Source organism: Xiphophorus maculatus, chromosome 6 (genome assembly GCF_002775205.1).
Source record: "Xiphophorus maculatus strain JP 163 A chromosome 6, X_maculatus-5.0-male, whole genome shotgun sequence".
Lineage (NCBI taxonomy): Eukaryota > Metazoa > Chordata > Actinopteri > Cyprinodontiformes > Poeciliidae > Xiphophorus > Xiphophorus maculatus.
The window spans coordinates 23,934,297-23,947,896 of NC_036448.1; the positions used below are offsets into that span (position 1 = coordinate 23,934,297).

General features: G+C 34.7%; 1 protein-coding gene across 1 annotated transcript; it reads right to left on the reverse strand.

The window, feature by feature from the left end:
* Window positions 1–604: 604 nt before the first annotated feature.
* best4 (bestrophin 4) lies at window positions 605–13,349 on the reverse strand. The gene is made up of 10 exons (XM_005815137.2): window positions 13,283–13,349; window positions 13,032–13,190; window positions 12,849–12,949; window positions 11,871–12,104; window positions 10,028–10,182; window positions 9,224–9,301; window positions 7,969–8,121; window positions 7,053–7,133; window positions 6,822–6,976; window positions 605–1,716 (listed from the first exon to the last, which is right to left on the reverse strand). Exons 2-10 carry the CDS (start codon window positions 13,181–13,183, stop codon window positions 1,482–1,484), a joined length of 1,344 nt encoding a protein of 447 aa, XP_005815194.1. The 5' UTR covers window positions 13,184–13,190; window positions 13,283–13,349; the 3' UTR covers window positions 605–1,481.
* Between the last annotated feature and the right edge of the window lie 251 nt (window positions 13,350–13,600).

Here is a 13,600-nt window from a genome sequence, read left to right on the forward strand (position 1 = left end):
ACAACAAATAAATAGCACAGTTACAAAATAAAAAATGCAGAAGGAAGAAATAGTTTTCCAAATTGATTTTTTTTTATGTCAGACACTTGATTTGTTCATTCAGTGAAATTACTCGCAGTGGGTAGATTATATGGAAATTTTACTCAAGAAAAAATTAAAGTATGTTTAATAGAACTACCTTTAAAAGAACATTTTCCCCAAAAGTTACTGAAGACTGATAGAAAAGGGATCTCAAGGTCCAAACACTCTTCCGTATTTCATATTCATGAAAATAGCTAAATGTAACGTGTTCTCTGAAACTTCATTTTAGTAAAGTGAAATTTGGCCAAACATTATGAATAAGTTAATGTGATGCTCATAAATATTAGTAGCGACCGACTGACTTATTTTGTTCACTATAAAATTTAACTTGGACAATCAAGTCAAGCCCAAACTGTATGTCAATGTAAATTTATTTATATTCTGGTTTACAACTCAGCCAAACAAAACAGTTAAACAGTAAAACAAGAAAAGAAAGTGGTTAAAAATCAATTTAATGTCACGTCAGGCAGGCACTGCCCGTCACCTAGCAACCCCCATGGCGCTCCGTCCCCTCCCACCCCGTCTCCTAGCAACCCAAGCGAAGCTCCGCCCACTTCACTGTGCCTCTGGTTTAATGTTATATAATCAACTTGTATGTTTGTGGTATGATTGCATATATTTCTCTGTACTTCATGTTTTCAAACACAAGATGTTCATATTTTTCTTTCAACTAAATTTTAATTTAATTCAGTTCAGTTTATTCAGCAGCAATTCAAAACAAATGTTTTTACAAACATTTCAGTTCTATTCCAATTGATGCTAATTATCAAACAATGCTTTCGTTTCATTATTCAAATTAGTTTAAAGTTTTCCATCTAAGAAAACTCATCTGATTAAAGTGCTCGAAGGCAGCCTTACTTATCAATATTTATTTTAATAAATACAAAACCTTGATAAAACCTCCTTGAATATATCTGAGAGATATAAAGTTTACTTCTTTTTCATAAATAGTGGCGTGATAAGCACCAGGATGTTACTGATCTATATTTTATGCCTGAACACATGCATCCACCCACACCAGGAATGACTCAGTGAATTGTTAACTAATATAATAATACATACTTACACTGAAGAAGCTGTAGTCTAGGATGAAGGTGTGTAAATATGAGCAAGCTAGAACAAGGCATTTGTTATTTACACATAATAAACCTCTCAATGTCTGATGTTCCAGTTTAATAAAGTATTAAACTAAGCTGGCTGGGCGTTTATGTGCTTAACATAAAACAGATCATATAAAGACCTCACAAATCAACATAATACCTTATCAAACCTCTCATTTCTATTTCTCAGCATTCATATTTTGTGTGTTGTATGTTTTATTTGACAGATTTCTTTAGTCTTACATGTAAAGGCAGCTGAACAGTCACCAGTATTTCACTTCATTAATTTCTCATCACAGATTAAACCGCTGCCTTGTTATTGGTTGCATCTGTTTTGGTTTCAACGGCCTCGTCTTCCTCACTGTGATGAGTCAAAACGTCCATCAGGTGCGGGAGGCTGCCGCTGCGCAGGATGCCTTTGGTTTTCTGCTGGAGACCGTCCAGTCCGTCCCCCAGGGAGCTGCGTGGAAGTAAATACTGCTTGTTCACCGGCACATCGGTCGGCTGATGAATCTCAAGATCTTCAGCGCTCATCCTGGAAATAATGGAGTTTTTTTTTTTTAAGGTCAAACATAAATACATTATTATAAATTTAAAAGGGGCTCAGAAAATAATTTGCTTTATTCTACAATTGGATTGTGTCTAATTTGAACACTTTGTCTTTGTTTTGGCTTCAAAGAGATTTTTAGACAGCACAGTGACAAAGAAACATTTTAAAATTTTCATTATGTTACATAATTGATTGCAAATCTAATAATACAGGTGATCTGCTTCCACAAACATAAATCTCACCTGCATTGTATATGCATTGCAAATATGCAATGCATTGTATATTTGCAATGCAAATGTATATTTGCAATGCAAATATACAATGCACCTGTATATTTAGCCATTAGGAGGGTGAAACACTTTTGCCTGGTACTAGAACCGAAAAGGTTTGTAGTCTTCCTGCTTTTATAGTTATTGTTGTGATTGTGAAGATTATTACAAAATATATGTATAATTGGTGTAAAAACAGCGTTAAGTTTCAGAGTGGCAGTTTTATTTAACCTTAAACTGAAGGTTGATTAATTAGGAAAGGGTTTTTTCAGTACGATGGTACCATAGGTGTGTAATTGATATGAATAATAAATCATTTCTAAATTCTTAATATGTAAATGTTATTAAGTCATCCTTTTGTCTTGATATTTAAAGTTGTTTTACATGTAAGAGACACAAACAGTTTCGATATTTGCAACAAATGTCAGGTCCTGTAAGGCTTTGGCCAATTATCTTTGGACACGGTGCCACGTGGCAAGCAACTACCTACAGGTTTGTCTTCTCTTGTATCCAATCAGGATTCAAGTTTAACTCCACCATTCAACACTAAAAGAAAAGTCTCACCTGGCCACATCTTATTCAACATTAGGACGTGTTATTAAGGAGAGCATAACATTTCCTGTTGCCATTGGTACTGGAGACGAAAAGGTATGTGTTCTTCTACTGCTATAGTTATTGTTGTGATTGTGAAGATTATTACAAAATATATGTATAATTGGTGTAAAAACAGAGTTAAGTTTCATAGTGGCAGTTTTATTTAACCTAAAACTAAAATTTGATTAATCAGGAAAAAGTTTTCTTCAGTAACATGGTACCACAGATGTGTAATTGATATGAATAATAAATCATTTCTAAATGATTTATTATTATTATTAGCCATTAGGAGGGTGAAACACTTCCTTTTGCCTGGTACTAGAGCCGAAAAGGTATCTTAATCATTTAGATAAAAAATCTACGTGATTTATTATCTACATAATTAATAATTATATAAATACTTATTAATATAATTGAAAGTTACCCCTTTGTCTTGGCACTTAAAGTTGTTTTACAATATTTGCAATACTAATGACTGTTCCTGTAAAAGGCGTCAGCCATTTTTTGGCACAGTGCCACGTCAGCAAGTTAGTCTTTATTCTCGAAGCTTCCTCATTCTTGTGTTGTCTGTAAGCGCCTACTAGTGGAAAAGGAACATATGAGATGTAATTAAATTTTGTTTTATACCTTTTAATATTTTAAATTAAGGTCAGCAAGCTTTAGATGTGTTCTCAGGTTTTGTTATAGAAATCTAGAAAACCAAACAATGAACATATTTTTTAATATTTAGGTTTCTTGCCATTTTAATTGTTCTCAACTCTCTCTTCAGCTAAAATATTATTACAATTATATTAATAATGCAACAATAAAAACTTAATGGACATGTTCATCAGAGCAGGAGAAACAAGTGTAGAGGCATTATGTCTCCTCAGCATTGATTTTCTAATAATGATGATTTCACCGTATAAATACAGATTTCAACTGGCAAGAAAAAACTAATTTAATTGATATAAATGGCACACGCAGGTATATTAAAGCTACATTATTGTTGGTTAAAAAATCATAACATTCAATGCAATTCTCACAGTGTAGTAATATATTACTGACAATAATTTCACATTGCAGGACTCTGAACGCTAGAGGAACTTCGAGGAAGTTCACCAGGATAACTTCTTGACTTCATCCTTTTTTCAGCTGATGTGGCCCGAATTCGTGAGACTCTGATCAGCAAAACTTGACCTGCTTTTTTTTGTTAACCTACTAAATTATAAGTTGGTTATTTTTAGATACTTTCCTTTAGATACTCTATTTACTATCTTGTTTTTACCACAAGCATAATGGCAAGATTCAGTTCCAGTTTGCAACCTAGACGCAATTTCAGGTATTTTAATGAAGACAACTTAATGTCTGATCCTTTATATGGTGATATCAAGGAAACGTTAAACATTTTAGATGTTGAAGGAGCTTTAATACATTTCAGAAAATCTTTCAATGCAGTGGTTAATAAGCATGCTCCTATAGTAGGTTACATATATAAGAATATATCTGGGAATCGATCCTGTCCTAAGAAGGTCAATAAAGATGAAGGCCAAATATCAGATCCTAAACAAATCTGTGAAGCTTTCAATCAGTATTTTATAGATACAGCAGCTCATCTGTTTGAAAGAAACGATAAAGGGCCACCTGTCTTACCAAATGAGGTTGATGACAGGATTACATCGAGTTGTTGCTTCGGGTTAAAAGAATTTACTTGTCAAGAAGTTTATGAGGCTATGCTAGATATGGATCCGAGAAGTGCCATTGGGGAAGACGGTCTTGAACCTTACCTTTTGCGGTTCACTTCTCCATTAACAGCGATCTACATAACACACATTTTTAACCTCTCAGTTTCAACTGGAACTATCCCTAAAGTCTGGAAGGCCTCTTATGTAACCCCCATCCATAAAGGTGGTGAAACATCTGACCTTAATAATTACAGGCAGATCTCTAAACTTTCATGTTTAGCAAAGATTCTTGAAAAACTGGTTAGCAATCAGCTAAACTCGTTTCTAACAGAAAACCAGATTTTACATGAACGGCAGTCTGCTTATCGAAAAAACCACAACCCTGTGACAGCTGCTACTGTTGTGTTAAATGATATTATAACTGCTTTGGACAATAACCAACACTGTGCAGTGCTTTTTACTGACCTCTCTAAAGCTTTCGATACAGTGGATCAAGCTGTGCTTCTCAAAAAACTTCAGAGGATTGGATTTGATGAAAAGGCCTTTAAATGGTTTGAAAATTATTTCCAAGACAGACGTCAGAGCGTTACCAATCGAAATGTTGACTCACGATTTCGACATGTTGGAAATGGTGTTCCTCAAGGCTCTGTTCTAGCTCCTGTTTTGTTCAACATCTACATGGCGGATATTGCTTCATCTGTAACAGGCTGTAATGTTCACATGTTTGCTGATGATACTGTTCTGTACTGCAGTGCAGGTGATGCTCAATCTACCATCACAACCCTTCAGCAAAGCTTTAATGATTTGCAAAATGAATTCAGGAAACACAAACTAGTTCTCAATGCAAATAAAACAAAGTACATGATTTTTACATCAGACAGAAATGTTGATGATGGACTTGTCCTCTCCAGTTTGGATGGCACAAATATCGAAAGAGTCAAAAAGTACAAATATCTGGGTCTGTGGATTGATGAGGGTCTGAACTTCACTGATCATGTGACAACATTGGCCAGTGATTTGAGAGAAAGAATTTATTCTTTTGAAAGAGAAAACTCACACTTATACATGGAGAGCAAAAAAGACTTGATTAGAAACAAATTTTTGTCCAAATTTCATAAGGGTGACATTTTGTACATGCATGCCTCGCGCAAAGTACGCAAGCAGTTGAATTATTTTTATCATTCTGCTTTAAAATTTATCCAAGGGCATGGAGATGATGCTGATCGTCATACTCTGTATCATGAAATGGGATTGCTTTGTCCCTCTCTGATCCGTAAGGGCCACTTGTTACTATTTATTTATAAAGCTTTGAACGGCTTTTTACCCCCTTACATTAAATCAATGATTGTCATAAAGGAAGCCAGAACAAGTGATTGCATTTTGCTACAGGAGCCAACGGCCTCTACTAAAGTTGGTAAAACCAGATTTAGTTACTTTGGACCAAAAACCTGGAATAAAATGCAGGAAACACACAAACTTGATCCTTCTGTATCATTCTGGAAAGCTAAGTCTTTAATTTTGTCTTATCTGACTTCCAAATGTTCTTGTCAGTGCAGACACTTGAGAAAACCTAAATGGGGACTGTAGGTGTTATTTTCTTTGCTGACACTTATTTTTCTGTGAAGCACAAATACTAAGATACGTGTGTTCATAATATGATCAAAGGTTGAGGATAAAAATCATGAAAACTACAAATGTGGATCAGAGTTTATTTCTGTTTTGTTTGTTATAAGAATGATACTATAATAAAGTTCTAATGTAGTTTAAAAAATATACATGATTAATTCAGCAACTAAATGATGAATGAATGTTAGCTTAATTGTTTCTAAACTGTAACTTTGCATTTTCATTTTATTTTTTAATAAGTTTAGTCATCTTTTGTTTTAATTTCCATGTATTGAACTTCTAAATGATTCAACATAACATATATTTTTTGACTGCATTGAAGTTTTATTTTATTATTAGTTTAAACTCGTTTATTTTTTTGTATTATTATTTTAAATAATAAAATAATTATTTTATTATTTTATAAAGGGTATTTAAAAGCCTAACATACAGGTCTGTAAATTAGCCTTGGGTTAGAGGACTTATTGTGAAGAAAATGGGTTATTTTAATTTTATTTTGTTTTATATCTTATCCATGAGAAAAAAAATCTAAAACAATTATGTTATTTTACATTTAAATGCAGAATTTTAACCAGTTGTTGCATATATTGTTGCTTTTGAACCATAATAAGTGGAACATTTACATATTTGATGTGTACTGATGACTTTAACAATGTCTCTTGACAAAATGTAATAGCTGTTGACTATATAATGTGTTTATGTTTTCGTAATGTAAAGCACTTTGAACCGCCTTGTTGCTGAAATGTGCTGTACAAATGAACTTGATTGATTACATTTTTTTTTAATTAAAGCTATTTTCATTGTTTTATGCAGAAAAACCTGTAAAATTAAACTGAAATGTGTTCATCTCAAATAAATCTGGTTTTCCTTTGCTCAAACTCATGTCGTTTCTTCTTTTACTGACTTTTTGAAATGATAAATTGTAGTTTCTACTCACCTCATGTCGAAAGTGGAGCCTTTGAACGCTGGTCTGAACGCCTCTGCTGCCGTCGACTGGGTGTAAGGGACCGAGAAGAGGCCGTTCTTCCAGTGTTTGTCCTTCACAACCGGAGCCAGGTTCTGGTACATGTCGTCCACAGCCAGCATTGAAACCTGCAGGAGATGAGAATAAAGTTAAAATCCATATTTTAGGTTTGGTTGTGTCACAGCGAGGCGCTGAAACGCAAACCTGAATGTTTCGGTCGATCAGCTGGTTGGTTTCAAAGTCATCATCGTCTTCACCAAAAGGGTTGATGATGAGCTCTCCTACCTACAAAGCACATGCAAAAAAGCAACTTCAATATGATTTTACTGAGTTAGAAGGATAACAGTCTTAATAGCATTTACTCTTAAAATTAATTTAAAAACCACTAATCTAATACAACTAAGAATGTAAATGCAGAAGCATCAAACCATACTTATTTCTAATTGGTTTAATAATTTTCTCATCATGTTGGAAAAAGCCCATTATATCATAATACAAGGTCTGATTGGTAATAGTGTTCTTTTACTTTTGGTTGCAATACAATTTTGTTTATTTACAAAATTTGCTAAAAACATCAGTTGAAATGTGTGAGAAATAACTTAAAATACAATACCAGCATCCTACTTCACTGTATAAATAGTGTTTTAAACATTTAATAGGTTATGGACAGTTGGGCTTTTCATAACAGAGTTTGTATTTCTGCTAAAGTAATTAACCACCATTACATTTCCGCTTAAACGTTTTCCTTTCAAAACAGCAATCAAACGTTCCCTTTACCCTGTTATGTGTTTTCGACATAAAACACTGTAGACACAAAAACTACAGCTGTGAATAATAGATTCTTCCACTCTCAGTCTAAATTGTCTTCTCCATAGTTTTTTAACTGTTGTTTTTTATTTGTTTTTTCCCTGTCTAGCTGTGGGCTTCCTGTTCCGCAGAGCTCAGGTCGGGTTGCTAGGAAACCATGGCTCCATAGCAACCATGGAATGCTCTGAGATCACCATAGCAGCCTGTGACTCAGCAGTTCCACCAAAATAAAGAGAAATTTACGGGAGTTATATATTAAAGATAATACAGAATGTCCTTCCTGACATACAGTAAAGAAGGAGTGTCAGGTCACCTTTAGCCAGCCGGTGTAGAAGAAGAACTGCAGCAGGGTGAAAACAGGAACGTACATGTCAAATCTGTGACCGCTGTAACCCTTCTCGGGATTCAGAAATTGTCGGCCAATGACGCAGAAGGCGAAAAAGGAGTAAATTGCAATGGTTACCACCTGTATGAGAATGAAACAAAAACCTACAGGATAAGTACACACACTTCAGCTCCGAGTTCATCCTAAGCAAAACGTTTGTGTTGATTCTTTGGCATGTAGGACGTAATAATCCCAAATTATACTTAAAGGCGTCTTCAGTTCTGAACAAGAATGGGAAGTTTGAGGCATATAAGTTCAAAATAATCATATTAATAAGGTCACTAAGGTCACAAACAGGGACATACAATAACTGAAGAATGTTGAATTAATATGATTTACAACAATTTTTTATTTCCCTTTAGGATTTATTAAGCATTTCTGAATTTGAATTTGAATTGAAGTGTAGCTGTTTCAACTGTTTGCCCTAATGTCTGATTGGTTCAACATTTTCACTTGAAAATCCAAACTTGCCAAATGGTGAGTATTTTTGGTTGAAGGTGTGTAATACTGCATATTTTAGTATTTATCCGATCTCAGGTAAATACAGGGCCAGTATCATTGATACCAATACCAATACCGATACCGATACTGATACCGATACTGATACTTTTTATTATTTAAGCTTTTTCTAACATGACGCTCTGATGTTCATGTGTTTTTGTGGATTTTGCGTTGTATTTTATTTTTTTAACGTAGGAAAAACCTTTGACAAATTTTATGCAATTTATGTTAAGAATATATTAAGATAATAAACAGAAAGACATAGAAAAACAAAACAAATCTGAGCTAATTCTTTCCTAAACGCACACAAACACATTAGAGAGAAAATCAAAACAAAATATGTTTTGACACCATAGAAAAACAACAACAAAAAATTGTACAAATTCAAGAAAGAATCTGAAGTTAATTTATTGACCACTCTAGTATCAATCAAATACTGATACCAACTTGGTATCAATATTATCAATATCTGCGAAGACCTTATTGGCCCTATTTATTAGACTGACTGTTTAGAACTGAAGAAACAAATTTAAGTTAAAAGTATTTCTTGCATTTTATCATTAATTTTAATTAATGCCTTGTTTCTCAGTGATTAAAATGAAAGATTTAAAAAGCCATCTTCATGCTGAATCTTTGAAAACAGTAGATTGTAAGTGACTTTTTTGGGCTTTGTGGCCTGTACCTGAGTGTAGACCAGAGGGATGCTGATCCAGTCGTAGTGGAACAGCAAACTGCATTTGGCTCGGTAATTATTCAGCTCCTATTGACACAGTACAAGAAAGATGCAAACATCACACATATATGTGTTTTATTTCACCTTTACAGTACTTTACTTCCATTTGAGTTTCTCTCAATTGATAAGTTATTTCCCAATCTGAATATTTGGCGAATTGGAAATACATGTAGCTGTTTGTCTTAGCTTTTAGCTGTTTGCTCCTTATCACTTCACATTAGTCTGAAAGTTAATTACCCTGCTTTATGCATTAGGACACTAATTAGCAACTTTATCCACTATTGCATGAGACAAGTAAACTGGTTATATTTTATAGCTAAATAGGGATGCACCAACTTGAAACTTTGGGCCGATAACCAATATTTACCAATACCATATTGATTATATGCATTTCCTTTTGATTATAACATTGTAAAAGTGACCACACTGCCTTCATTCTCTGCTTCAGTTAAACATCCCATAAACCTAGGCTGACCTCCATGTTTTTCAGATGAGATAATAAAATACATTTTCAGTGTGTCTGCACTGGGAATTGGAAAATTAAATAATAACAATAATACATTTTTATAGGGCCGCCGCCGCCGCTTGTACGGTTTTTGTGTGAAAAAATCTGTCAAAGTCCAAAGAGAAATTCTGAATGACCTTCAGAAACCCAGAGAAAGCAAATATTCACATGTAAAAACAGAGGTGCGTTGTGCATGAACTAGTTTGTGTTTTATTTGTCGTTCCTGTTAGTGGAGAAGAACCACTCACGTCCATCAGCAGCCTGAGAGCGATGTCGTCCCTGACCCGGCCCTCCTGCCGGGCCTGGGCCGCCAGGTTGGAGAACCACGTCAGCGGCATCCAGTACTTGTTGAAATCAGAGTGAAGAGACTCAAAATTCTTCAGCTCGTGTGTCGTCATGAATCCTGCACAAAAGTAAACAGGAAGTCAGTAAAACAAAATATTTTATCATCTATTTTTCTATCTATTTTCAGTATTTCAGCTGTTTTCAGTTTTCTGGAAGTTTGTTCAGCCAGACATTATATATAAGAGGTTCTTTTATGTCAATATTTCCTTAATATTGATGGAAACGAAATAGTTTCACTGGCAGATTATTTCACTATAACAAAGGAAAAATGTTGCTGTAAGTGAAATAATCTGCCGGTTGAACTACAACATTTTTTATCAATATTAAGGAATAATTTACATTAAACAAGTTCATTTATCTTGCTGCAAAGTTATTAATAAGTAAGTTTTCTCTTATTTCAAATGTAACATATTTGCACTAGAAACTAAACCGAAAATGCTTGGTAAGATTTTGCATTTTTGCAGTGTAGATCTTTCATAAGAAGTGCTTAAACATAAACACTTACTGCGATTATATTTTCCTCTGAATGAAACTGTCTTTCATATAATATGTTCTTTATACTTTCAGATTACACTGCCCTCAAGTGGAGGATGTTGAAAATCTGTGTGCAGGAACCAGTCAGGTTATTATAAGGTGATTTATGAGAAACTTGGCTTAGTATACAAACTTTAACTGTATTTCAATGTTATGTTTTTGCTGCATTACATAACAGCATCTTATTTAGTTATAGTTGTGGAGATGCTTTTGTTAAATTGTTTGGTTACAATTTAACAAGAGTGGAGGATTTCATGTGGCTTGTGGTTCAGCCCATCATCTGTACATGAAAAGAAAAATTCAAACCTGTCAACACATGACTGCTTCCCACTTAAGGTTTACACCAAGCAATGAGGGTGGGAGAGCAAACGTGAAAGAAAGTGGTCTGACTGGTAAACTGGTTACAGTTGATATGAGGAAAAATGAAGTTAAATACAAGGGAATCCTGAAGAACAATATTTTTATAGGTCGTAGATACTTAATCCAGAACATTAACAACCTTAAACATACAGACAGAACCACGAATAACAATAATAATGTCTTAAATCAAAGAATATTTATGTGTTTGAATGGTCTAGTCAAAGTTTAAACATAAATCCAAATGAGTATCTTGAATATTTACATGTACAGATACTAAATGATATGCTACAAAGGTGCATTAGTAGATAGTAGATTGAAATAAAAAGGAGTACATTTCCGCCAAAAAAACTAAAATTTTTAGAATGATCTGAGAAATCTTCTAAGAAAATCTCAGAAATTTCTGAGTTTCAAAAGTCGAATTTTTGGGAAATTTTCAACTTCATCTCAAAGACGTTCATCTCTGCAGTTTTTATGTTTTAAACAAACTTTCAACTTTTCAAACTCAGAAATTTCTGAGATTAATATTAAAATTTCTATGTTTTTATCTAGCTATTTTTTTATTTTTGGAAATCAGAAATTTCTGAGATTAATCTCAAAATTTCCCCCTCTGTTTTTCCTCTCTAAAAAGGACCTAATATGACGTCACAGATTTGCAGTTACTGGTTCAGTTTCATTGCAGTTTAAAGCAGAAACATTTCTGCAAAGACACAACAGAAAATTATCAAGTAATTAAAGGACAGGAAAACAATTTCTGAAAAAATATAACAGTAAAATTACATCTAAAATGGTCAACATCAATATTCTCCTTATTTGCCCCAATAAGGGGCAGTTGTCCTCCGGTTTTGTTCCTACCTGCCTCCACGACGTGCTCCAACGTTGGGAAGCGTTTGCGGACTCTGGTGCTGATGGAGCGGAGGATCAGGACCGACGACAGGTTGGCGTACCTCATGAGGGTCCGGCGCAGCAGGCGACCCCGGTCGTCGACGCCGTGCACGTTTCCCGACACCACCATCATCAGGTTGTCCGGCAGCGGGAAGCTGGTGTACTGACCCCACCAACGGGTGAAGGCCTGGTTCACGTAGAAACCTGGACAGAACAAGATAAAGAAATTCACTTCATTTTCAAATCGACAGGGAGGCTGATGATACGGAAGAGGATTAGGGACACTGAAAAAGAAAAGAATAATTTTAATCTGGATTTTTGTTTCCTGAGAATTTAGACTTTCTTTTTAGAATTCTGACTTTTTTTCTCAAAGTTCTGACTTTGATCTTAGAATTCTGACTTTTTTTTCTCAAAGTTCTGACTTTGATCTTAGAATTCTGACTTTTTTATCTCAAAGTTCTGACTTTTTTTCTTAGAATTCAGACTTTAATTTCAAAATTATGACTGTTTTTCTCAAAATTATGACTTTAATCTGAGTTTTCTGACTTTTCAATCTCATAATTCTGATTTTTCCAAATAAACAACCAAGCATTCCTAGGTATATGTCAACTATGTTGTTAGTGCAGTATATGAACAATGATCACATAACTATTTCAGTATCGTTGTAGGATTTAGAAATTTACAGTTTAGCCACACTGAAAGCCTGTTTCAAATTTATTTGGTAGATTTGACTTTTAAGAGCAGATTTTACCTGAAGAAAATATTAATAAAATATTTAAACATTTCTGATTCTAAGGGGAAAAGTCAGAATTTTGAGATTATAATCAGAATTCTGAAGGAAAAAAATCTGAATTCTGAGATTAAAGTCAGAATTCTGAGAGGAAAATTCTAAATTCTTAAATTTTTTCCCCAGCTTTTATCCTCTACTGTGCTGTGATCATATTTTACCCAGGACAAACAGAACGGGGATGAAGCTCGTGTTGGTGAACTGGTCACAGTAAAGGGCGACGCGCTCGAACAGATCCTGCTGCCTCGGCGTGAGGAGGAGCCTGGATACAGAAACAACCTTCAGTGATGCTGCACCAAAGACCCACGTAAATAAATAAAAAAACATTAATTAAGCTAATTTACCTGTAAAACACACTGAAAAACAGATAGACAGCACAGAAAACCAGGAACTCCTTATACATCAGCTTGTAGATGCTTCCCTTCCACCTGAACAGCAGCCTGGAGAAGCCATGAAACCTGGCGTTGGCTACTTCTAGTGAGTACGACACAGTCATATTTAGGCTGCAAAAACACACAAAGCAGCATTTAAAATGTGCAGAACATTAGATATAAAAAAGATGGATAAAGATGAAAAAAGTGAAGCTATGTCTCACCTGAGACAGTTGGCTGAGAGTGTTGGTATGGTGTCGGATCTGCACCCCGCCCTGAAGAAAGACTCCTTTCTTCCTCTGAATCTGAATTTAAAGCTCTCTGCCGAGTCGTCATAATTTACGGCCTCGGCTTTATTACCTGAGAACCTGCAGCCAGAGGCAATCACACCTGCTGAGCTTTGAAGCATTTCTCTTATCAAAGGAAAACCAGATTGTTTAGGTGGTTTGATTACGTCACAGCTTTTTATCGTCTGTTTGACTCACACAACATTTTTGATTATTCAGTGGGAGTTCCTGAGGTGGTAGACGTCTAAAAAGCAT